This window comes from Penicillium robsamsonii (genome assembly GCF_028829455.1).
Source record: "Penicillium robsamsonii strain IBT 29466 chromosome Unknown utg000001l_segment0_segment0, whole genome shotgun sequence".
Classification (NCBI taxonomy): Eukaryota; Fungi; Ascomycota; class Eurotiomycetes; order Eurotiales; family Aspergillaceae; genus Penicillium; species Penicillium robsamsonii.
In genome coordinates, this window is record NW_026643219.1 from 2732288 (window position 1) to 2755898 (window position 23611).

Genomic DNA, 23611 nt, shown 5'->3' on the forward strand with positions numbered 1-23611 from the left:
CCAGAAGAACAATTGTATGTCCTTCGACAAATATATATAAACCACAGACATGTCAACCAAACCGAACAACCAACCCATCCAATTCCTCAGCAATCACTACTAAGATATATTCAATCTTCATGCATTTCTATCAAAACTTCCTGACTCTTTTGGCCTTTGGAGCCACCCTCGCAGCGGCGCAGACCCGGATGGTGTAAGCGACAACACCAGACCCTGGATGATTTCTTTTGTTAATGTGATATTAGACATGCTCCAAGTCCACTCAGCTGTGCACCTTGACTTCGGGCGGCCCAAGCGCCCTTATCGCGGTGTTGGCTTCCCCGGCTCATTCCCACGTAAGCCTTTTCTATTCGTAAACACACAATACCCATGATTGACAAGCGTCGCGCAGTATACCTCCGATGGAAGCGGCTGCACCGGTGCTAGTTACAATCCCGTTGCAGATCAATGCACCTAGCTGGGACGAGGTGTCTACTTCCGCGAGTCCAGGGTTCATGGTAGCTTTCAGGACTATGGAATTAGGCCTATCATTTTCGTCACTAATCGGTATTATACCCTAGTGACTTATAATGCTACTTGCAATTACGTTAGCCGCCAGTCTTTATATATTTATATCTCAGCTCATTTATGTTCAAGTACAGCGTCGTTAAAAGATGAGAGGACGCCCCAGGGCGTCCCAAAATCTTGTATATAGCTAATTGCAAAAGAAAAGCGGGACTCCTAACCTTCGAAACGCCTACCAGGTATCAACAGTTTTTACACCATTTTGGCTTTCATGATAGCATATCCTCGTAAAAATAAAAGCAAACAAATATGGTGAAACAGATCAAGCTCAAATGCTGTTGGCATTCATCCACTGAGTCCAATCATCAGCAGACGCCCCGTTGCCCGGTCGATAAGCGGTATTGTTGCCAAACAGATCATCAAAGGAGATCCCCAGATCCGTATTCATTCCCATATTCTCATCCATGCCCATTCCGAAATCAGGAACACCATTTAGTCCAGGTACCTCTTGCTGTTGCGGCGCAGACTCGGCTGCCATGTCATTTGGGTTATTGGGCTGGAAATTGTAACCCTGCCAGACGAAATTCTGGTTCGGGATTGAGACCAGGTCTGGGCTGTTGATCAATTCTGTCGGGGTCTGGCTCTGCGAGATTGGGGAGTGGATTCGGGATGAAGTTCGCGAGTGGGACGGGCGGAGGTGGCTTGGCACTGATGACTTGATCCCTGGGGCATTTGCGATGGGGAAATTCGGGATGTTTGTGAAATCATAGGTTGGAGTGGAGACCCCTGTGCTGGATGGATCGCCGGGTGTGGTGGGCCCCATGCCGGGTGCTGAATCGAAGGGATACTGCGATGGCATGCCTGCACGGTCGTGCCGGAAGTGATCATCTTCCAAGGTGGACATGGGTTGAGTTGGGTATGCGAATGGATCGTCCGAGGGGAACATCATTGGCATGAGATCTGGGAGATTGGACGGATTGGTGAATTGCTGAGCCCATGCAAGACTTGATGGCTCTTGATTGGGCATGGAGGGCGTCGAGGAAATATGTTCGGGAGTTGTCATGGTTTCCGTCAGCAGCTCGGGAGTGGTTGAAACCCATGCGGACTGGTGGCTAATATCAGTAGGGCGATTACTGATAGGCTGGGAATTGTCCAGGCTTCGTTGTCGGCGGTTCTGATCATCGGTAACAGCTGACTGGGGCATCATTTGTATAGGGAAAGTATTTGACCGATGTGGCAGCGTCTTCTCGAAGGTAGGCTTCAGCTCAGGCTCAACAGTGTTAGATGGCGCGGGCCGCTTGAGGTTGACAGGAGTCTTGGAGGTCTGGCGATTTTTCAACATCTCGGGTAACGTCTTGAAAAGGCACTGCAATATAATTAGTCAAAGCCATTCCAAAGTGAAGGCATGAGAACTTACGTTTAAGCTCTGAGAGCACCGGTCGGCGGCAAGACTCTTCTTGGCCAATCCGGCTAGAGTATTTTTGCCCTCCATGGCATCTTTCAGGACGCCATCTTTGGCTGTTGGCGAATCCGGGTTCTCAAGCACGAAGAAGATCAAGGAGAGGATAGCAAAATAGGTCGTATACATGGTGAACCAGAAGGATCCATTGAGTAGTCCTCTCTTTTGCATTCCGGTCGTGATGTGAACAATGTTTCGCGAAACGCTGACGCAGGCAGCTGCACAGGCATATGACCGCTTGTCCACACCACGCGCTTGAAAACCACCGGAGACATAGTGGAGGAACGGGCGGTACATGACCATCTGCACGTGAGCGTAGCTTATACGCAGCAATTGCCGGACACTAGTTACATGTTGGTTAAATTGATTCAAAGAGTACCGTAAACTTGAGACTTACCGTTCTAGTTGAGGCGACACTTCTGTGCCTGGTCGCAGAGCAGGAGGCAATTCCTCCATCCAATTTTGTAGATCTCGCTCGATCTCCCTAATTTTTGAGTGGCTAACCATGTATCGCTGGTCTGACTTGGAGCGATAGCGAGCATTCTTGACTGGGTAAATATATTTCACCACCTTCAGAATGATGTTGGAAAGACGAGTGTGTGCATTGCATCCAGCCATCAGCGGTGTATAGTTGGACGGAGGTTTAGTGATTCCCTCCGAAGTAATGAAATCACCATCAACCTCCATTGGGTACTCTTGATCGATATCGTCGTCACTCAGCATCTGGGGAAGACCCAAGAGCGTGCTCACGTAGACGTCCATCTTGCGGACGACCCAGAAGATGCGCTTTCGAAGTTCTCGTTCAATGGGGTTGAAGTCTGCCGCGACAGAGCGATGGAGACCTAATCGCAGTGCTGAACGAAGTGCAATTCCCACATAGGAGTAGCATGTGCTCAACTTTGCAGAGGATTGGAGGAAGAGAACCATAAAACAGATTGCTTGGAGAGAAGGCAAGTCGCGGCAGTCGGTAATCTCCAGCAGCTGCCGACCGGCCTTAAAGAATTGGAACCTGTCAAAAAAATTAGTTGGTGTCATCGATGCAGATTTACTATGACTTACCCTTGGCCTATTGCACCTTCGTAGCCAGACACATCCAAAGTACCCTGTCCTGATCCATCGTCCGAGAACAAGCAGCCAACGGCGATGACAATATATAAAAGCGGCAAGAAGGAATTCTCTTCGTTTGTGAATTGTTCCGGGGAAGTATCGTAGATGCGATCCAGACTTGCAAAGAAGGAGGGCTCATGGACAAATCGCATCAAGGAGCAGGCATGGTCGATCGCATTATGACACAAGCGGTGAGCAACCTCGCGCGGAGGCAGGTCATGTGTAGGAGGTAATGCTGTGTCTTGAGGCGACTCGGACATAGACTTTGGACTATCCAGCATATGCGCGGTTATCGAGGAGCGCGATCGTGCCATGGGGCCCGTAATATCTGTAGCGCCCAACTGTTTGCGTAATCGGCGAACAAAGAGAACACCCGAGGTGTGCCCGTGGTAATCCCAATGACCCTGGTCATCCCGATCTAAGCAGCCCGAATTATCGACCATGGTTTCAAGTAGTCCCTCGTCTCCCCCTTCTTGCGCTGTATCTTGTACAACCGCCGGTTTGACATCTTCGGTCGCTTGTTTTGCTTTTTGGGCGGCTGCGAATTTCTGTTCTGTCGCATGGACATCTAGTTGCGGGTCATCGAGATCGACATTTGGAAGAATAGATCGAAGCAGCGCTTCGGCTTTTTGGAGCCGATTTTCGAGGGCCTCGACATATTGCGGGGCGGGGTTTCGACGTCGGTTGGAAGGTTGGTCGTACGAGCAATCTACAATTAGACTGTTAGGACGCATGGACTTTTTTCGAGCTTAAAAATCAGGCTTTGCATACCATAACTATAGACCGTGCAATGAGTGCATGGCTGTTTGCCGTCGCACTTGATCTTTTTTCTGCGACATTCGTCGCATGCGCGACCGACTCGTCGCCTTTTCTGCGCAGGTAGTGATTTGGGGTCTGTGGGGGAAGCCTCATGGGTAGAAGTCTCATGGGGATCGTCATGCGAATATTTGAAGTCGTTCATGGGTGCGGGATCATCCTCATTCTCGCCAGAAGGAGGGCTCGTCGTAGTCGCCATGACTGGATATCTGAGGTGCGTAAAGTGCAAGTATTCATATAAAGACAAATAGTGGTCTTGGCGGGCGATCCGATGTGAATATCAGTTATCTCAACAAATGTCATGGATTGCTTTCGATTGCAAGATAAGCAGAAAGAGGAAAAAAGCCCTGGAGACAGTGGATACTGCAAAGTCTGACCGATTGAAAGTCCCACTTTGGAACAAGTAGAACATGTACTTCCGTACTCTGAGGAGGGGATCTCCCAAGGTTGAGGGGGAATGGAGATAATCCGAGATCAGCGATGATGAAATGATTATTCCCGAGAGCGGTGTGTGGAATATCAAAAGGCTTCAGGGAGTATAAGAACAACGTATCGAGAAAATAGACGACAAGTTGAAAATCAAAAGAGTTTAGTGTTTTTTTAATTTAGTCATATCGAGTCATATGCCTTACGACTGCCCAGGTGCCCAGCCAAGGTGGAGATCGGGGCTTCACTATGCGCGATGCCGACATACATAAAGCTCCATGTATATTATTGTTACTATTATTCCTTCTAGAAAAAAATTCCCTTCGGACTGAGGGAATTTTCAATTTCATGTCCAATAAGAATTTAAATAACTGTTAAGGCTATAGCCCGGTCTCCACTGCCTAATTTGCTTAGACTCGGCCTGACATATAGCAGGGTTCGGAACATTTTGGGGGAGTTGATACCTCATTCTTTTTAGAACGGCAGAAAAATCAAAATACTTGAATTACAATTACACATTAATGATCAAAGTACTAACCCCCTTCTCAACCGGTACAAGCACAGCCATTTATCAAAGACTAGAGCGCGATCTTTTCCAAACATCTACGTCGTCCGGCACAGCATCGGGCTCTTTGCACTTTCTACGCAGCTACTCTGATCATATCCACTTGCGCACATGGCTTCATCTCATTTAGGGCCAATTGGTGGGCTATCCAAAACAAATACCTAGAATCTAACAAAATACCCCAGTAATTTTCGAGAATGGCTGGCTGTTGTAGTGCATCTGCTTCCCACTTGTTTCGCAAGGTCCTGGGTTTGTCATCTACATGTGTTTGTATCAAGGGATCGCTGCACAATGGAGATTGATATGAAGAAATAAAGTGGATTCCTAAGTCTTAGGATGGATAAGAGGAGAAAGAGAAAGAGAAAGAGAAAGAGAGAGGGAGACGGAGGAGAGGCAGAGGGGGAGAATAGGAACTAGCTACTAATCTATAGTTGCTGTCATCATCTTGATCCCTTATGTCCCCCAGTATTGTATTCGGCAGTACACACTGGGCTTCCACAAATTCTTTCATCACCGCACCCCTGCTGGTTAGTATCTGAAAGCCGCCCCCAACATTTAGTCGGATCTCTGCCATTATGAGGAGAAGGAAAAGAGTCAAAGATCTGCTAGACAGGTGGACACGTGTATTAATAAATTACAATACATCGTATAGAGCGGTGTAGAAGACGGTGCTAAGTCAGTAAAAATGGGGTTGGAATACCGGTTCGTAGATCGGGGTTTCACTATGCGCGATGCCGACATACATAATTCCATGCATATTATTCCATATTGTTATTGTTCATTCTAGAAAGTTTCCCTTCTGACTGAGGCATTTTGGGGCAATCATTTTGGGGCAATTTAATGCATAAGACTTTGAATAACTAACCTAACTAGTTAGTTGACCGTTCTCAAGACTGCCCGGTCTCCACTGCCCGATTTGTCTTGACTCGGCCTACGCGGTATAGACACCAGCTACTGAAACCCCATTTCTAGTAAATATTGACTTGATTCTGTCATTTCTATAGCTACTTTTCTTAGCGATCTGTAAGAATAACATGGAAAGTGAAAACTAGATGTCCCGCAACATTAAATGAACTCCGCCGATCCTTCCATTTCAATGAGGTGTGACTGTATCATGCAAAATGTCCGATCGAAATCAAAATGAGCTCGGTGACGATCCAGAAAGTCTACCTCCCTCTGTTTGACGGTACAGGTATAAAGGAAAATATCACTTTTCTCGAGTATTTGCACTTGAACGTGAACGTCTAGCATCCGGCAGTATTAAAACAAAGTCAAAAATTGAGACCAATATATTACATTAATAAGACCACTCGGAGAGGTCACTTGATTACCTGCTCAGAGAAGTCTTAGATCTACCCAAGGAGCAAAAAGCGGCACTGAGCACTAGCGGAAGAGGAAATCTGGTTAGGCCGACTTTCTATCTTCTAAGATCTACTTTGAATGTTGTACCATTCGCGTCTCGCTTCCACATACTGGGCCATTTGAAATTTAAAGTGCAGCCTGTCGGGTAGGATATCAGGATCTTATTAACGGGGTCTCCTTGCTGTTTTCTCGATGTACCTACATGTACCTACATGTCGGAACTTGTGCGGACTAATCTTGCATACTAATCCTGCATACTCCTGCATACTAATCCTAGCAAAAGATGATCACCTGGAACTATTATCATCCTTCTATTTTCAGTTCGTATTATGACCTTAAATAACTATAAATCCATTTCTATGTTCCACGTAAAAGAAGCACATAGTACAAAATACAGAGCACAAACACAGTCCTGGACTCTTGGAACCCCTGCGCTGTCATCATGAAGGAGTCATGTAGAGGGGGTCTTCGAAACAAGGCAGCATGCGTCAAAATGCTTTGACAGCCCTGTGACGCGAGATATGGAGAATGCAAACATTGAATGACTTCACCCTATAATTGGGAGCCTTTGACAATCCGTTTTGAGGCTGCCCGAGGTTAGGGTTCACGACGAGCCTCATAGATTAATAGCCCTTTTGTATGCCAAGCTGCGTCATAATTGCTCACTATTAATTAAGCTATTAACTGTCTCCTCAAGTTATGTTAATCATATCATTCATGAAACGAACGATGACGATCCCTCGCATCCCGCATGGCATTCCATTCCCCCTGCAGCACGTCTCACTTTCCCCAAGGTGGATCGGCATGTATAACAACGCGACTTTCTCAACGCCTTATATGGATCGCCTCGTTCCTCTGATGCCAATTTTCACAGGCTATGGAGCCACGCGACACATGCTATGACTTTCTACCTCGTCACCTTCTGCTGCGCCTTCGCCGCGCTGGGATCATTCCTGTTCGGCTTTGATTCGGGCGTGATCTATTCCAGTATCGAGCAGGAGGCCTTTTTGCGCCAATTCGGTTCTCTAACCCTATCTGACACCGTCGCCGGGGTCATTATTTCCTCGTATATCGGTGAGACTCTATATTCGTCAGATCTTGCCGCGATCGGGATCTAATTTTCGTGATCAGGTGGCGCAATTGTGGGCTCGGTCCTCGTCCCGTATATTTCGGATTACTATGGCCGACGAATGGGCCTCTTCATCGGCGGTCTTCTTGCCGCTCTGGGTGCTAGCCTCCAGGGAGGCGCGATTAATACCGCGATGCTTATCGCCGGTCGATCTATCGCGGGTCTGGCAATTGGGCAGATGTCGGCTACTATTCCTGTTTATTGTGTAGGTCGAATACGCACGGCCCTGCTGCTAAGCTTTATCTGACGTGAGTCCAGAGCGAGGTCGCCCCGCCCCAGATTCGGGGGATGTTAGCTAGTATGCAACAATGGATGATTGGCTTGGGGTTCGTGGTTGCTGTGAGTAATCACCGCTGGGATTTTGTTATGATACAACTAACAGGGTTCAAGCAATGGGTGAGATACGGCTGCTCCCTTCGAGGTGGCGCCTTCGCCTGGCGGTTTCCACTCTCCTTCCAAGCTGCGCCAGCAATAATTCTCTGCTGTGGCATCTGGTTCCTTCCCGAATCGCCAAGATGGCTCATCGAAAAGGGCAGAGAGGGAGAAGGCCGCTCAGTACTCGCCCAGCTCCATCTCAACAAAAACGCAACCAACAGCCAACTACTCGAACATGAGCTCTTCCAAATCCAAGAGAGCCTAGCATCCGAGAAGCAATCCGCCGTACGATCCTGGCGCCAACTCCTCCGCTCCCCGCGCTGGCGACACAGGATCCTCCTAGCTTGCGGCTTGCAAGTATTCACCCAGTGCTCTGGCACAAACGTAATCTCAAGCTACGGCCCACAACTCTTCAAATCTCTCGGCCTTACAACATCAACATCCATCATGATAATGGGACTCTGGGGTGCGCTAGCGCTGTTCTGGAACACTGTATTCATGCTCTTCATCGACAAAGTCGGGCGCCGGAAACTGCTTATCCCATCACTACTCGGCATGGGAGCAGCCTTGTGCATCGAGGCCACGCTCGCGCGGTATATCGATTTCAGCGACCCAAATGCCAACCCACATGCGCTGCGAGCCGCCATCGCCATGTTCTTTGTCTTCTCATTCTTCTTCACTGCTCTCGGCATGATATCCTGGACCTACCAGTGTGAGATCTTCTCTACGCCCATTCGAGCGCGCGGCTCGTCGATGGCGACTGCCACGGACTGGAGTGTTAGTCTTATCTTCATGCAGTGCTCGCCTATCGCACTGAAGAGTATGGGGACCAATTATATTTATTGCTTTGTCGCGTTCAATTGGGCGGCGATGGTTGTTGTTTGGGCTTTTTATCCCGAGACTGCCGGTCATTCTCTTGAGGGGGCTGAGGAGGCTTTTGCAACACAGTTTCTTGATGAGCAGTCAGTGCGCTCTTTTGTTGTTGAGGATACTCCAGTGGCTATTACGCCGCGCTCGCAGATTCGGCATAAGGGGCTGCATCCGTTGTCGATGCATCCTACGTATGACACTGTTAGTGTCGGGAGCAGTCGCAGTGGATCTGAGGCTGAGATTGGAACCAAGGAGGTTTAGCTTGTATTTGTACGATATGTAATTTATGAAGAGACGAAATGAAGTCGAAGAAGCATTCACGAAGAAAATACCTTGTATTCTCAATGTGACTGCCCGTTGGGGCATAGGTGTCTCCAGTTATAGATCAAGTGAGGCACATAAATTTCACATATCAGCCGCGCATCAGCCGCACAAAGGTACTATATCATCCGCCCTAAAGGGTAATGGGAAACTAGCTTTTGGTAGAATAGTACATCTGTCTACTAAAACTTAGTTTTTGCTTCTGGCACGGTATCGTTTCTTCACGATGTCTCCGTTTTCTATTTCGGTCAACTGGTACCTCATGCGCATGTAATATGTCGGAGGAAAAGCTCATGTGACTAGAAAAAAGGTTCGACCCAAGTTGAGTCCCATGCCAACCAATGCCTTTTTGGGTATACAAGGACCCACGTCCGAAATAAGCAATTGGAACCATTAGCATCGCGAGACAGTTTGAAAGTATTTAAAACGGCAGAGAAAGTCTCAAAAAACCAAAAAGCCCCCAGTAATCCACTACCTTACGATGACAAACTCAACCACAACTCTAGCCTCCGGCAAAGATATGCCCCTCGTAGGCTTCAGCCTATGGAAAGTCCCAAAAGAGACAACCGCGGATACAGTATACAACGCCAGTACTATGCTAATCCCCAATTACATGTCCAATCAACTCTCAGTCTTTTTTTGAGTTGCCGCCTGCAGGTGTTGTTTGACGCGGGGCCTGTTAGGGTTGTTGCGGAGAAGTATGGTGTTTCATCTGCGAGGGTTTTGTTGAGGCGGGCTACGCAGAGGTGAATTTGCGGTTTCGTTGCTGATTTTTGAATGTAGGTGGACTGATGTTATTCCCAAGTCGAAAAAACGGACTCGTCTTGCTGAGAACTTGGATGTGGAATTGAGCCCCGGCTGTTGTGGTTTTTTACGGTCCAGGCTATGGAATGGGAGCATATGGATTTGAGTTGCATGGGCAAAGCGCGTGTGGAAATTTAGTATTCAATACTCTATACAATATATCTCTTCTACCTCTATGTGGCCGTCTATTTTTGTGTAGATCAAATCAAAACCCCTAGATCATAACTAGCAACAAATAGTTAACAGCAAGTCATACAAAACTCATAAAACATGTGGTAAAGGGCCGATATCGCTTAAATAGGCTCATCACGAGGCTCAACAAGGATCTCATTGAGAGAGACATGCTCAGGTTGAGTTAGGGCGTAAACAATGGAGTTGGCAACATCGGATGGATCGAGGATCTTCGCTCCGGATGGCTCTCCATATTTCTTGACGGCTTCAGTATCCGTCGACATGCCCAGCAGGTCTGTGGAAGTGTTGCCGGGCTGGATACTCGTCACACGCAAGCCGGCACCTGCGGTCTCGAGGCGAAGGGCTTGGAGGGTGGCCTCGACGAAGAACTTGCTTGCCGAGTACACACCGAGACCAGGGAAGACCTTACGTCCGGCGTCGGAGGAGATGGCGACGACATGGCCGCGGCCGCGCGAGAGCATACCAGGAACCGTTGAAGAGAGAGCGTGCAAGAGACCCTTGCAGTTGACATCGACTGTGCGCTCCCACTCGTCCATCTGTGTGTTTGCCATCATGGTGAAGTACATAACACCAGCGCATGCAACCAAGATGTCGACTGGACCGAGCTCCTCACTTGCTGCTTGGACGAGAGTGTCCACTTGAGTCTTGCTTGTGACGTCAGTTGATCGGAGGATACACTTGACGCCGTGAGCTTCAACCTTGCGCTTGGTGCTCTCGAGAGCATCCAGGCGTCGAGCGCCAAGGGCTACAGCACAACCCTGTTTGGCTAGGGCGGCTGCTACCGCCGCACCAATGCCCGAAGAAGCACCAGTCACCACAGCGACTTGGCCGCTGAGTGGCCCCTTCGCAACCTCTGTAGGCCGGTTGAGGGCATGCTGACGAGATGGTGCCCGGGGTAGCCATCCTCGAGCAAACCAATGCCGAGTGTAGGTCTCCAGCAACAGACTGTCCACCTTGGGACGCTCGACAACGGCCCGGAAAGGCCTGGTCAAAGCGTTATCAAGGACCACGATGTCTCGGAGGAACTCAACAGTTGGCATGCCACTGCGAAGAATGTCGACGGTAAACGAACCATCGCCACCCTTGGATGAGCCTCTCTTCTCGAACCACAGAGCGACCCACTCATCCCATGGAAGAGGTTGTGTGTCATAACCAAGCTCTTTGAGGTCCTCAAAGACCGATCGAGTATCGACCGGCGTAGGATCTCCGAGATGGAACACCGTTTGGTCTGTCTGAGTCTGAGTGGCAAGATGGACAATAGATTTGCTGACAAAGTTCACAGGGGTCATCTCGGCACGCCATCCTTCCACGTCTGGGGCGTACCCAAGCTGGATGGATTCCACGATCAATGCAGTGAGCAAATCCCACGCATTGGCGGAACCTGTGACACTGTGACCACTGATTGTACCACATCGGTGAATCTTGACTGGCAATCCACGCTCACCTGCCTTGAGAACGAGCTGCTCCGCAACCCACTTTGTCTGACCATAGCCATCGAGCAGCTTTTTAGGGACATCTTCCACATCTAGAGTGGTAGTTTCGGGCCAGCCATTCTGACCAGATGATGGCAAGACACCATTGGTAGAGACATACTGCACGGTCGCGCCACCCTTGGCGGCCAGACGAAGGATCTCTCTGGTTCCACCCACGTTTGCTCCCCTGAGTGCAGCGTAGGGGTAAACAAGGTTGACGGTGGCCGCAGCATGCACAATCACCTGGACACGAGCCGCGATGTTTTCGAATTCTTCCGGACCCAGACCAAGTCGAGGCCGAGAAAGATTACCTGGTAGGATTTCGAGGCGCTCCAGAATAGAATCGCGCCAGAGTCCCATGTCTAGGAGGTTCCTACGGATTCGAGCGACACCTCCGGCTTGATCATCCTGCTCGGGGTCGCTGAAACGCACAAGACAGATGATCTTGGCCGAGGTGCTCTCAATCAAATCATTGAGCAAGAAAGCGCCCAGGAAACCGGTCACACCAGTCAAAAGCACGGTGTCGGCCGAGGCGATTGAAGTGATCGCGGTATTTGTGGGCTTAATGTCCTCGTCCAGTGTGGCATCGGAAAGCAAGACTGCCGGCAGATTTGCTTGTACTTCTGCGGTGTGGCCATCTCTGACAGCACGCACAGTCTCCAAGTGCCCGGAAAGAGTAGTGTTCTCTGCGAGACGAGGAATAGGAACACGGAAGCCGAAACGTCTGGAAAGCTTGGATGACAGATCTGCCAGAGACAAAGAATGTCCGCCCAAATCGAAAAAATTATCTTCGGCCTTGAGCAGGCTCTTTGAGACTTTCAGAACAGCCTCCCAGATTGCCGCAATGTCACTGAGACCAATCGGGTCCTTCCCAGCGCTTTGCTCACTGCCATTAGGGCTGGAGCTACGAGGTGAAGGGAGGTTCTTCATGTCGACTTTGCCGGAGACCTCGTTAGTAGGCAACTGATCCAGTGCAACCCAGAGAGCTGGGATCATGTATTGCGCAAGACGGTTCTCAAGGACACGACGCGCGCTGGGGCTGTGGCCGGACTCGTTGATCACGACCGAAGGGCGATCGGAGGCAGCCTCTTTATCGGGGACAACATATGCGACCAGTTGTCGCTCCAGTCCATCGCCGTACGCAGTGACCACGCACTGACTGACGGCCAAGTACTGGCAGATGTCACTTTCGACCTTTGCCGGCACAACGGAATATCCGCGTAGCTTAATCATTGCGCCGACGCGGCCGGTGATTTCAAGGAACCCAGAAGGCAGCTTGCGGGCTAGATCGCCCGTTCTGTACATACGAGCACCGGGTGTAGAATCAAAGGTGTCCGGAGCGAAAGCCTTGGCGGTGGTCTCGGGGAGGTTGATGTATTCCCGAGCCAACAGAGGACCACCTATGAAGAGTTCTCCCGATGTGCCTTCCTCTACCTCCTGTCCATCCTCGTTGAGAACGTAGGTGTGTGAAGGAACAATCGATGGGCCGACTGGACAGTAAATAGAGTCGCCATCAACCATATCACGGATATCTCCGCAGGCAATCTCATGCGTTTCACACGCACTGTAGCAGTTGAGCAAGCGGGTATTGGGAAGAATTTTGATGGCCTTGCGGGCAAGATCAGTTGTCACCACTTCGCCGTTCAGCCAAATAATGCGCAAATCAGGCACACGAGTACCGAATCGGGGATAACGTGAAAGAACGGTAGCCAGAAGAGTGGGAGTCATGAGCGTTTCGGTGACCTTCTTAGCCGACAGCAGGTCAACCAGAGCCGCGGGGTCATAGCTCGTTTCGTCGGGTACGATGACCACCGTAGCTCCCCGTAGTAGCGGCCGCAACATCTCCCAGATGAAGAAGACATTACAGGCCACCCGATCCCCTGGCTGTACATCCTGCACTGCAAATCTCAGATCGTATGATAGTACCGGGGCGCGGTGTGGATTGGCGATTCCCTTTGGCTTTCCCGTTGTTCCTGACGAATAAGACACAAACGCCAAGCGGTCCAAATCGTCATCTGCCGGCAACGGAGAAGGTTCCTTGGCGTGTCCATTGATATCGGCAACGGGCGAATCCAAGGCAATTAGCGGCACCGGCGCTTTGATTTTGTCGGCTTCAGACTTGTGGGTGATAATCACGGCGGGGCTAGCATCCTCGATGACATCCGCCAAGAGGTCCGCGGGGTAAGCCAATTCGAGAACAAGGAAGGCACCGCCCGCACGGAGCACTGCTAGACAGGCAATCACGTAATGTGCGCTGCGAGGAAGGAGCACACCCACGAGGGTGTCGCGGCTCACTCCATAGGTTCGTAGGCGACTGGCAAGAGTCTCAACTTCTTGATCCAGCTGGGTATATGTGTATGTCGTGGTCTCATCTTCCAGGGCGATAGCATCTGGGGTTGCCTTCACCTGCCGCTTAAAGAGTGTGGGCAAATCCTTGGTAATGTCGAGGATAGCCATTTCGGTAGGGAGAATCACGCTATAGTCAAACGCTGCCGAAGTTCACTAAATAAGAGAAGGGAAATGAATGTAAAGTTGTGGTTATTGAAATCTGTACAATATCGAGAGAAAAAGCCGGGAAACCCAGAAATTTTGTTGAGATTCCAAGAGCTTCGAGAGCTAATGGAACCATTAACCTTCCCTGGGACACCGTCGCGTGGGGTTATCTCCACGAACGGGCTTATCGTACCTCCAGGTTTTCTCCCGACATCGTTTATGAGGTCTTATTTCAATTTACCTATATAGTTGTAGTGAAATATCCGGTTCATTATAGTTCAATTATCTCTCTATACTCTGTACTCATCCAAGATCATACCTTTCAACAATAATCAATCACATGTAATTTTGGCCCCCACCTAAATATTTGCATGTGAAAGTCCCCTTTCCCAACACTTTGGGTCCCCCTGAGAGCGTCATAGCTTTCAAGGTTTGTAATGTGGCGACTTAATAGCGTTTTAAAATAAATTTCTTATTAATGTCCCCTAAAAAACTGCTGTGGCGCCGATCTGGGCGCCGATATAGGTGTGAAAATCCCTGAAATCCAGGCACTCAAACGCACGGACCACTTTAGGCATCGGGCTGTTCTTCTCTACTTCTTGAATGTACTAACGGCATTGATATAAGAGGCAAACCTTTCCAAATATCTGTTAGGCCTCACCTTCAGGCACAACTTAAGGAACCTTGGTACGATCGGCGTTGTCTGACGCATACTTATGGAGCCCTTGACAAATCCATCAACAGAACCATTGGATAAAAAGATCAATCAGAACACCCATCTACATTTGCAAAAAAAAAAAAAAAGGTCTATCTTTATTGTCACCAAAAACATGTAGTCTGATACAATGTACCAACCCACGTGCCCACATGCCTACCTAGGATTAGTGGTACGGTACGGAACTTCCCGAGATCTTGCCTCCTGTACAAGCGATGCCTTCCAAGGTTTTCGCCCGTGGTTATCCATAGAGAACAGTGAAAGGTCGATATATTGACAGTACATGAATATTGACTGAATTCTGATGTTACATCATCTATGGAGTAATTTACAATAAATAGTTATAAAGCTGCTAGTGTACCTCCCACGTGTCCGCAATTTCCATTGGAAATTTGCACATCACTCGTGCCATCTTGAATATAAGCCGTGCCATAGTTAGAAGCTGCAGAGCACGTGCTTCCTGTAGTCATATAGCAGTAGGACGAAGACGCGAAATGTTAGGAAAAAGCGCAAGTGGGATTTACTATGCAGCTGACAGAGCAATCGTATGTAGAGTCGGTGTTACTAACTATGATATCTCGACCAGCGACATTGCTGAACAAGAGTGCATAGATGTATTTGCCTGCGAACGGGCGGTAGTCTGAAGAAAGAGGACTGCCAGCGATGTTGTTGGCGGCACAGGCAGCGTAGAAAGATGTGGTGGTTGTACCCGCCAGAACAGTAGTAGTGGAAGTGGTGGTACTCGTTTCACCGGGAGCAAACATTGTCTCGGTGATGGTTGAGGTGGTACTGAAGCTCAGTGTGGTGGAGACGTCCGAGGGAACAACCACCGAGCTGCTGGTGATAGTGGTGGTGATTGTCACTGTGGTGGTAGGAGTAACCGCAGTGGAGGTGATGGGTGATCCAATGACAATGGAGACAGTTGTGGCTTTGATGATGTTCTTCACATGACACACTACTGCTTGGGGATACTTCCAATCATCTAACCAGGGAGAGCAATCATCATTCTCTTCCAACGAGCGCTTGAAAGTAACAGAAGGCGGCAAAGTGTCTACAATTGGAGTAAAGCCTGCAGAAGTGGCAATGGTGGAGGTGCTGGTCGAGGTACTCAAGAAGACTTCGCCGACGGTTGTGGTGATTGGAGCAGGGGTCAGAGTCAATGCCGCAGTATCAAACTCAGTTGAAGTTGTTAAGAAGATATCGGTGATTGCATCAGCCGTAGAGGTAATGATAGTTGTTTCATAGCCTGTCACTATCTCGGTCGACACAGCGGGGGTGACCGTGACGGTTTCCAGAATTGTTGTGAGGACAACGACGGGTACGGGTATGAATCGTACGAGTGATAGTTGTGGTAGGCACAACCTTCACCGAGCTAGGTCCTAGCTCCGTGCGGCAAGTTGCTGTGGCCACAGGAACTTGACTACTAGCTGATGGAGAGCTGGCTGAAACTTAGCTGAGTAGAAGGCCTGCCGCGAGGGCAAAGTGACGAATGGTCATGTTTATATTTCACAAGATGCGCTTCAAATGATTCGGAGGATTACGTTTGATTGGAATATCCTCGCACTAGATACTTCTCCTTTTTGTGTTGGGTGGGAGTCTAGGCCGGCTATTTTCACCATGATGTACAAATCCAAGACAAGCTAGCACAAGCAAGCGAACGGAGGCGTTAATGGTGTCAATAGTTTAACTCAAATTTAAGAGAAAAACCAGGAACCGGATTCTTTTGCCTACGTTCGCTTAAGCTTTTCTTTTGTTGTTGTCGGCGTCTCTGTATTGCGAATATGGAAACCCTAAGCGACAATGTATATACGAAGACATTTCCTCTTCATCGCTTCATTTTTGACTTGAAATACTTACATTCTTTTTACGTTCCCAGTCCAACTATCAGTCAGTCATTTGTGGGTGTCAGATCACTCATTCTTTTTCGCTGCTATCTAATCATATTACTGTCAATCATTCAATCCTTTCGGCTACGGTCAATATGGGTTCCTTTCTTATTCGGGGATGGATTTTGGCCGCAATATTTGTCCAAACCAGTCTCGCCACGACAATTCTTGCCGAGCCTACTGTGACTCTCACTCCTGCTGCTGTGGGGACACACCATAAGCAGCATCATCATCACCATCACCGCTACCACAATCACCATCATTGGTCTTATATCCCTAGGCCTATGCCTAGTCGCAAGCCTTGCCCTGTTCGTTATTAATCAGCAGTTCTCGCTTCCAGCGTGATCTCTACTCCAACTTCGGCCCCTGTTCCTACTTTACTAAACCATCTGTTGTTGTATCTGCAACAGGCTCTCTTTCAACTGGGCCTTCGCAAGTGAGTGGTTCTCCTTCCCAAGGAGCAACCACTGGGATTGGATTATCTTCTTCACATGCCAGCATCTCGACATCTATCTCTGATAGTAGCACTACAACTGTCGCTTCTATGGCCACATCTACGGTCTTTTCTACCCGCACGGCTACCATCACCGCGTGCCCTATTACAGTCCCCAACTGTCCTGCCACTTCAAAGACAATATTTGTGGCTACAGAGACAATTTTGGTATCCACCACAATCTGCCCTGTGACTGAAACCACCGGCCCTACCCAGACAGCACCTGCTTCTCTATCCACTGGAAATGCTGGTGGCTCAGACCTTACAACTTCCATCGTCTATACCACTCGCACTGCCACCATTACCGCATGTCCATTTTCGGTGACCATTTGTCCCCTGAAATCAAAGCCCACACACGTAGTCATTGAAACCCTGGTTGTTTCCACGACGGTTTGCCCCGTAGCCGATGCTACTAATACCAACGGCGCTGTGCCTACTAAGCACACTGCACCTCCATCTGTCACTGAAGTAATTGGAGATGGTAACGCTTCTTCGCTGACGACATCTACTGTCTTCACTACTATCATATCCACCGTTCTTGCCTGCCCTGAATCTGTGACCGATTATCCTCTGAGATCAAAAACCTTCCATGCAACCACCGAGCCATTCGCTGTCGCAACTACTATCTACCCAGTCGCTGCAAACCCTCGAGCTACTGGCGTTACTCCCGGTTCTCAATCTGGCCCAGGTAAAGACACAGTCCACACCACGACCATCATCGTTGAATCTTGCTCTGACAATGATACCTGTACCGGGTACATCAAGACTATCGTGATGACCCAGACCAACACCGCTGCGCCCACCGCGGCTCCCTCTTTGTATGCTCTACACCGGGGCTCTGGAACTGGATCTAGTGGGGCTGTCTCTGCCTCCTCGACTCACTTGTGGTTCCCCAGAAGCCACCCTAGTGGAATGGCCACGACTGCTGTTTCTATTCTGACAAGTACAGTGAGTTCGGTGTATACAGGGGCTGCATCTGTAGGTACCCAATTATTGATGATGCAGGTCGTGGGTACTATGATGGTGATGATGCTGGCGATCTATATCTAGGGCTTTGTTGGGAAGATTAGATGTAAAGTTTATTTTGTTTTGGTATTTTGTCTTCACTTTAATATTTTGGATAGTTTTGAATTAAGAGGTCGTCACATTCATGGTGATTTTGAAGACACCGAAAAACTCAAGCAGATTGGGGCCATAAGTCTAACCAGGCGACAAATGAGGAGTTGATGGGTGGTGGCAGCAGTGCTGATACTACTGGTGATACTACTGGTGGTACTATGAGAGATACAAGGGAGCGAGTAAGTAGCGCTACATAATCATACAAGGATACAGATTTATGAAGAATGCATATACTTTAGCACAGTATTTTTTACAAATGTCCCAAATTCATTAATAATTCACAATATGTTATAAGTAATAGCGAGGGTATATACAAAAGAAAAACCCAAAAGGTGGTACAAAAGGGTAGAAAAAAGATACATGTGAAAACATAAAAACAAATACAGTCATCTGGCCAAGGCCGGTGGTATACATCACTCAGTGAATTAGCGCATAAGATAGGTAGTCGGCTGATCAAGGATCTCCTGACGAAGATCCTCCTCCCAGAGACCCGCCGACGGCTCCTGCACCTGGAGGGTCAAACACGAGAACAAAAACTCATTAACTCGGTACCGCGACAGGGCACTCAACCGACTAGCAATCTTCAACATATGATCCGTAAACCACGGGCGCGCAGAGGGCGAAGTAGCAGTCAGAAAGTACTGAGAGAAATCTGGGAGTTCCTCTACCGGGCCAGCGGCAGCAAAGCCGTCGGCACTCGTGGACCAGCTATCAGCAGTGCCGTCGGTGCAATCGAGCAGGATTTGGAGCATGGCGTCGACGGAGCCGTTCATCCCGACTTCGCTGCCGACCAAGGATTTTTCGAGTGTGTCGAGGAAGATTGCTGCGCGCGCTGGGGTGTTACGGTAATCCCACATCGCGGCATTGAGTGTTATCAACGCTGTTAAGCGGGTGACCGTTTGTTTTCGGTCGGCTGGTGTGGGGAATCGGGCGCCTGGGGGTGCGGCGAGGATTTGGTTCAGGATGGATGTTTCCTGAACTGCGGTGTGGCGGGTAATGTACGATGATTGGGGGTTGTCGCGTTGGTATAAGGCGAGTTGTTCACAGCGTCGGAGGAAGTCAAGGAATTCGTCGCATTGAAATTTGGTCTCGTCAATTGGGATTGATTGGAAGTTTGGTGGGAGCAGTGTTCGAGGTTCGGGGCTGGGCGAGACTTCTGAGAAAGCCGAGGAAGTGGAATATGGCGGAGAGGGCATTGAATGGGGGACTGGAATGGGATGGGGTAGTGATGCTAAAGTCTCAGATGAGACTGGGGTATGCTGGTCGTATTCATAGAAGAAGTTGGGCCCGTGGGTCTCAAATCCTGGCAGGATGGGGTTTTCCCAATTGATCATCATGCCGATGCGAGTATTTGCGAATGCAGCGGGACCACCGCGCGCTCGTATCATCTCGCGTGCAGCTCTCATATGCGCCGAGCTTATCTCCTTGTGACCTAGTCGGTGGTCGCATTTCTCAAAGGATGCGGCATTCAGACAGGCAATGATTGCAGCATCGGAGATGTCATGGGGGATGTCGGAGCGTGACTCCCGGAGCATGGAGACAGCACGGTCTCTGCAAAGAAGAGAATTTTGGATTTCCCCTTTATTACGATGTATTAGCTGCATGTACGAGAATGGTGTTTTGGAGATGTGACGGTACCTTTCGTTGTCTCTGGCACAAAGGCCGATGTATAACCGTTGGCTATGGGTGACCGGTAAGGGGTTCCATAGGAGCAGGCTGGCACATCATTCACATAGGAGTCAAATACCCTGTGTCCATCTCGACCCAACTCTACAGGAAGAGCGTTAAATGGGTTGGTTTGCGCATCGCTCACAATGGTACTTGGTGATGGCACGAACTGATATGGTACCGTGGAGGGTGATGACCATGCGATGTTGTTAAAATATAGCTCAGGGGTTGGTGAACTCTGTGAATGTACATCTACAAAGCCATCCAGTGGAAGAGGAAGATCGTGAGACTGGGCAGAAGATGGTCGGAAAGGGGCAAACGAGGACATATCATCGGATACAATCAACGAAGGATCCGACGAGATAGGATTCGAAGCAAACATATCGCGGTTAACCTGGACAATCAGGTCTTCTTTGTATGTGACTTGCTTCCTCGTTGATCTCCTTGCTCGAAATTGACCGATATTGTAGTCACCGTCTGATTTCACTTTCTTCTCTGATTTTCGAATCGCAGCCCGAGTCTTCTTGGGCCTTCCACGTTTTGCTCGCGGTTGTTCCTCTTCACTCTCACTCTGACGAGCACCGCCTTTCTTCTGGCGCATATATTCTTGCATAACATGACGCTTTACTTGGGTCAAGTTGGATCGACTATTGTTCGAAGAGTCGATGAATTGCCATCGCACAGGGGATGGGTCCGGCGCATTGCTGACGTTACTAGGAGGGGATGACATATTTCTGTTTGAGCAATAGAGACTGTGTAATCAAATCACAGGAGCCGTTCGTCTCCTTGTGGGGTAACGGAAAGACGGTATGGAGAAAGTTTGGATATAATCGACGGGGCAAGTCCAAACCGAGTCGAACGTCCGTTCTTAAAAGAAAAAGAATCCAATAATAGAATGCCCAAGTAGCAGCGGGGCACTCTCTTCAACCCATGCTCTAACGTAAAAAGGAGTATAGTAACTTTCTGATTCAGATAACTAGGGACAGCAGATTAGTCGGGATGTGCTTCTCCACTCGCCCATCGTCTTTTGACGAACTAGACTAGACTGGAATAGCGGCCTTCCAGGAATCCGGTCGGCACGTGTGGAGATCAACAGTGTAGCGAGTCAGAGCCAGGATAGCTGCGTAGGTGGGATACACCTCTTGATAGCTTGGGGGCCAAATGCGCCGGCATGGTAGTGGAACTGTGGCCCCAACTTGGGCTTCAGGGTCGATAAGATCATCCCCTACAGGGGGTCATGACAAAACCAACTTGGCATGTTTTTTCCTCCATATTAGGCTAGTCTTGATCTATCCCATCGTTTACAGCAAGTAGATAGGCTCCACCGTCGTCGAATCGTCGAATCATCAATTCTATGTGCCCGGGTAGACACCCGGCTCTCTACCCGGTCTGTAATCTGCATATTGTCCTGAGTTGCCCATGAGGTTGCAAATCGAAGAAGGATCGTCCTGTATTTCCTTGTGCATTGCTACAGCTGTTTCATTTGAAAATATCTTATATCTCGCGTGTGAACGTTGAAGCGGACCCGTGGAACCACATATATGGGGAGAACCGCACGTGTCAAGACCCTCCTCCATAGGGTCTCGGCTCGGGGGAGCTCCGTCCGTTAGTGTCTTGGCATACAGGTCGAAGCATTGCATGACTATGAGGTGTTTGTGATTTGCAGGGAACCTTTGCAAGGGGTAATATGCATGGATACAGGTTGACCAAGAAAATTTAAATGGTTTTTTTTTGGTGGGGGCTGAAAGGGAGATCTTTGCAGGGGGGTAGTTCGGGAAGTTTCATGTTCAACGGTGAGCTATGCTATTATTATCTAAATCTGCTGATCATCTCGTCTATATTGTATTATATCTCGCTTAACTGCACTAGAGTTGATATCTAGCGATGCAATATTAAATGAAACCTTTAACAAATGCCTCTTAGATATGAGAAATATGTGTACAAATTCTATCAAATATACCAGTGGCGTACAAACGTTAGAATTACTAGGCTACAGGTATTAGATCCCAAACTCTAAGCTCTCAATATTATACCTGACTCAAGTTTCGGAAATTTAAACTATGAGACTATCCCCAATCCTCCGCCCCCACCTTGTCCTTTTACGCTTCCGACATGCCCTCTTGGGTAAATTTTCAGTCGATCACCGGCAAATATTCGCCGTGTTCCGGGATTTCCGTCCAGAGGGGAAAAATAACAACCATTCACTCTCTGCCCTACCAATCCAATTTCATGAGAAGTAATCTACAGAACATTGCTTGGTTTGCTGGGCTACCGCGGCAGCCCCCATCCATGAGGTACATCCTCTAGATTAGTGTGCTCTAGTGAGCGCGTTGTGGCTTGAAAAATACTGTACTGGTCAAGACAGGCTCTACCCAACCGAAGCTGCTTGAGCCACCACTCTGTAAGGGTTTCAGCGTAAGATAGAACTTCACCGGTGTTTCCGGGGCTGCCTTTTACCGGTAACGAAAGGCAATAGAACCCTAGACTATGCAGGGCACTATCACCAATGATGACATTCCCAATCTGGATCTTGCAAAGTACTAGGTTCATAATCTCCTCGTCACTTTGCCGGTCACACGACATACTCTCGGGCAAATGCGCTGTGACCCAGCAGAAGTCCGGCACGTCGTCGTGAGGATCTGCAATTCGGCCCCTGCCATTCATGAATACACTCGTTTGGAATCTAGAAGCGAATGTCATTTTGCAAGTTAGTACAGAATTGCGTTGTTTTTGATTTCTTTTTTTTTTTTTTGCTTTGGCTGATTGACGGTGTAAAAATGCTCTCTGTGGATTTGGAGAGGAACGTGAAGGATTTGAGGCCTTCTATACGTTGAGAATACTAAGACAGTCTACAATGGCTTTTCTCTAGTCTTTGACAAGACTCCGCAGTAAAGTCTATACAAGTCATTGTCCTTGGTTTGTCAACGGCTTCGCTTGTTTCTTTGTTAAATTACAATGGGCATGACATAGTTTTGAGGGGGTCTAAGCTCTTTCGTCCCATTCCTTCCACCCCGTCTATGCAGGTGATGTGATTCAAGTTTCATTACCCACAGTACTATATACACAGTACTATATACACAGTACTATATACTAGTATAGATTCATACATCGGTTATGGATATTATCTCTGGCTCGTGTATGATTACCACTAACGTCCCACGCTGTGATATCCACAGTGTCAATTGCAATTTTAATCTCTTGGAGATCGCAAACCGAGTGCATGTATGCAAATTGAATAGGGCGGGATGTGACTATCTTCCGGTTCTGAAGGTATCTATGTAGCAAGTTGGACCTCCCCTGATGATCGTCAAGGATTCCTGAATATATTTAATGCCATGCAGTTTGATCTACCCATAAAGCATGGAAGGCTGACCCCATCTCTCTGAAACTTGAATGATCTAACGGTTTCGAAATAGAAAGGACAATTGAAACAAGGTTGTGTTATATGGGAACTGAGCATATACTGCTTTGGGCCATGATCACCTTAGTGGAGGTGTTAATGTGGGGAGTTCTGCTCTGCAAACGGTAGTGGAACTACCAACACGCCCAGAGGATAACATCCCAGTATCTGCAGGTCGGCTAGCTCGGTTTTTTATTTTTATCTTTTATCCCGCTATATATTGGTCAAAATAGCCGGTCGAATGTTCTCTACATGGGGGCCAAAACAGCTAGGTGTCAGGAAAACTAGCGTGGCAGATCGATGTGCAAGCAAGGAAAAGATATCCTAGCGAGACGAAAGGGGAAACGAAAGTAGCCCCCACACAGAATAGATTGGAAAACGTTTTCATGATATTAGAGGTAGGTCAACATACTGACGGCAAAGACTGGGGTAAAG

The 23611-nt window shown here is 48.6% G+C and overlaps 7 protein-coding genes across 7 annotated transcripts; 2 read left to right on the plus strand and 5 right to left on the minus strand.

Moving 5' to 3' along the window:
• Nucleotides 1–832: 832 nt before the first annotated feature.
• N7447_001079 (putative C6 transcription factor (Mut3)) lies at nucleotides 833–4085 on the minus strand (the record flags this gene model as incomplete). Its single annotated transcript, XM_057225355.1, has 5 exons — nucleotides 833–1870; nucleotides 1922–2306; nucleotides 2361–2972; nucleotides 3023–3779; nucleotides 3842–4085. 5 exons carry the CDS (start codon nucleotides 4083–4085, stop codon nucleotides 833–835), a joined length of 3036 nt encoding a protein of 1011 aa, XP_057089371.1.
• Nucleotides 4086–7138: 3053 nt separating this feature from the next.
• Nucleotides 7139–8874, plus strand: N7447_001080 (sugar porter family MFS transporter; the record flags this gene model as incomplete). Its single annotated transcript, XM_057225356.1, has 4 exons — nucleotides 7139–7313; nucleotides 7371–7573; nucleotides 7627–7707; nucleotides 7759–8874. 4 exons carry the CDS (start codon nucleotides 7139–7141, stop codon nucleotides 8872–8874), a joined length of 1575 nt encoding a protein of 524 aa, XP_057089372.1.
• Nucleotides 8875–10031: 1157 nt separating this feature from the next.
• N7447_001081 (Male sterility NAD-binding) lies at nucleotides 10032–13859 on the minus strand (the record flags this gene model as incomplete). The annotated part of the gene is made up of 1 exon (XM_057225357.1): nucleotides 10032–13859. The coding sequence occupies one exon, from the start codon at nucleotides 13857–13859 to the stop codon at nucleotides 10032–10034; it is 3828 nt and encodes a 1275-aa protein (XP_057089373.1).
• A 1103-nt stretch (nucleotides 13860–14962) lies between these two features.
• On the minus strand, nucleotides 14963–16229 carry N7447_001082 (uncharacterized protein; the record flags this gene model as incomplete). Its single annotated transcript, XM_057225358.1, has 4 exons — nucleotides 14963–15070; nucleotides 15147–15862; nucleotides 15948–16052; nucleotides 16175–16229. The coding sequence occupies 4 exons, from the start codon at nucleotides 16227–16229 to the stop codon at nucleotides 14963–14965; spliced, it is 984 nt and encodes a 327-aa protein (XP_057089374.1).
• A 362-nt stretch (nucleotides 16230–16591) lies between these two features.
• N7447_001083 (uncharacterized protein) lies at nucleotides 16592–18039 on the plus strand (the record flags this gene model as incomplete). Its single annotated transcript, XM_057225359.1, has 2 exons — nucleotides 16592–16761; nucleotides 16824–18039. The coding sequence occupies 2 exons, from the start codon at nucleotides 16592–16594 to the stop codon at nucleotides 18037–18039; spliced, it is 1386 nt and encodes a 461-aa protein (XP_057089375.1).
• Nucleotides 18040–18533: 494 nt separating this feature from the next.
• N7447_001084 (sigma-70 region 2 family protein) lies at nucleotides 18534–20506 on the minus strand (the record flags this gene model as incomplete). The annotated part of the gene is made up of 2 exons (XM_057225360.1): nucleotides 18534–19687; nucleotides 19747–20506. 2 exons carry the CDS (start codon nucleotides 20504–20506, stop codon nucleotides 18534–18536), a joined length of 1914 nt encoding a protein of 637 aa, XP_057089376.1.
• Nucleotides 20507–22044: 1538 nt separating this feature from the next.
• Nucleotides 22045–22476, minus strand: N7447_001085 (uncharacterized protein; the record flags this gene model as incomplete). The annotated part of the gene is made up of 1 exon (XM_057225361.1): nucleotides 22045–22476. One exon carries the CDS (start codon nucleotides 22474–22476, stop codon nucleotides 22045–22047), a length of 432 nt encoding a protein of 143 aa, XP_057089377.1.
• Nucleotides 22477–23611: the final 1135 nt, after the last annotated feature.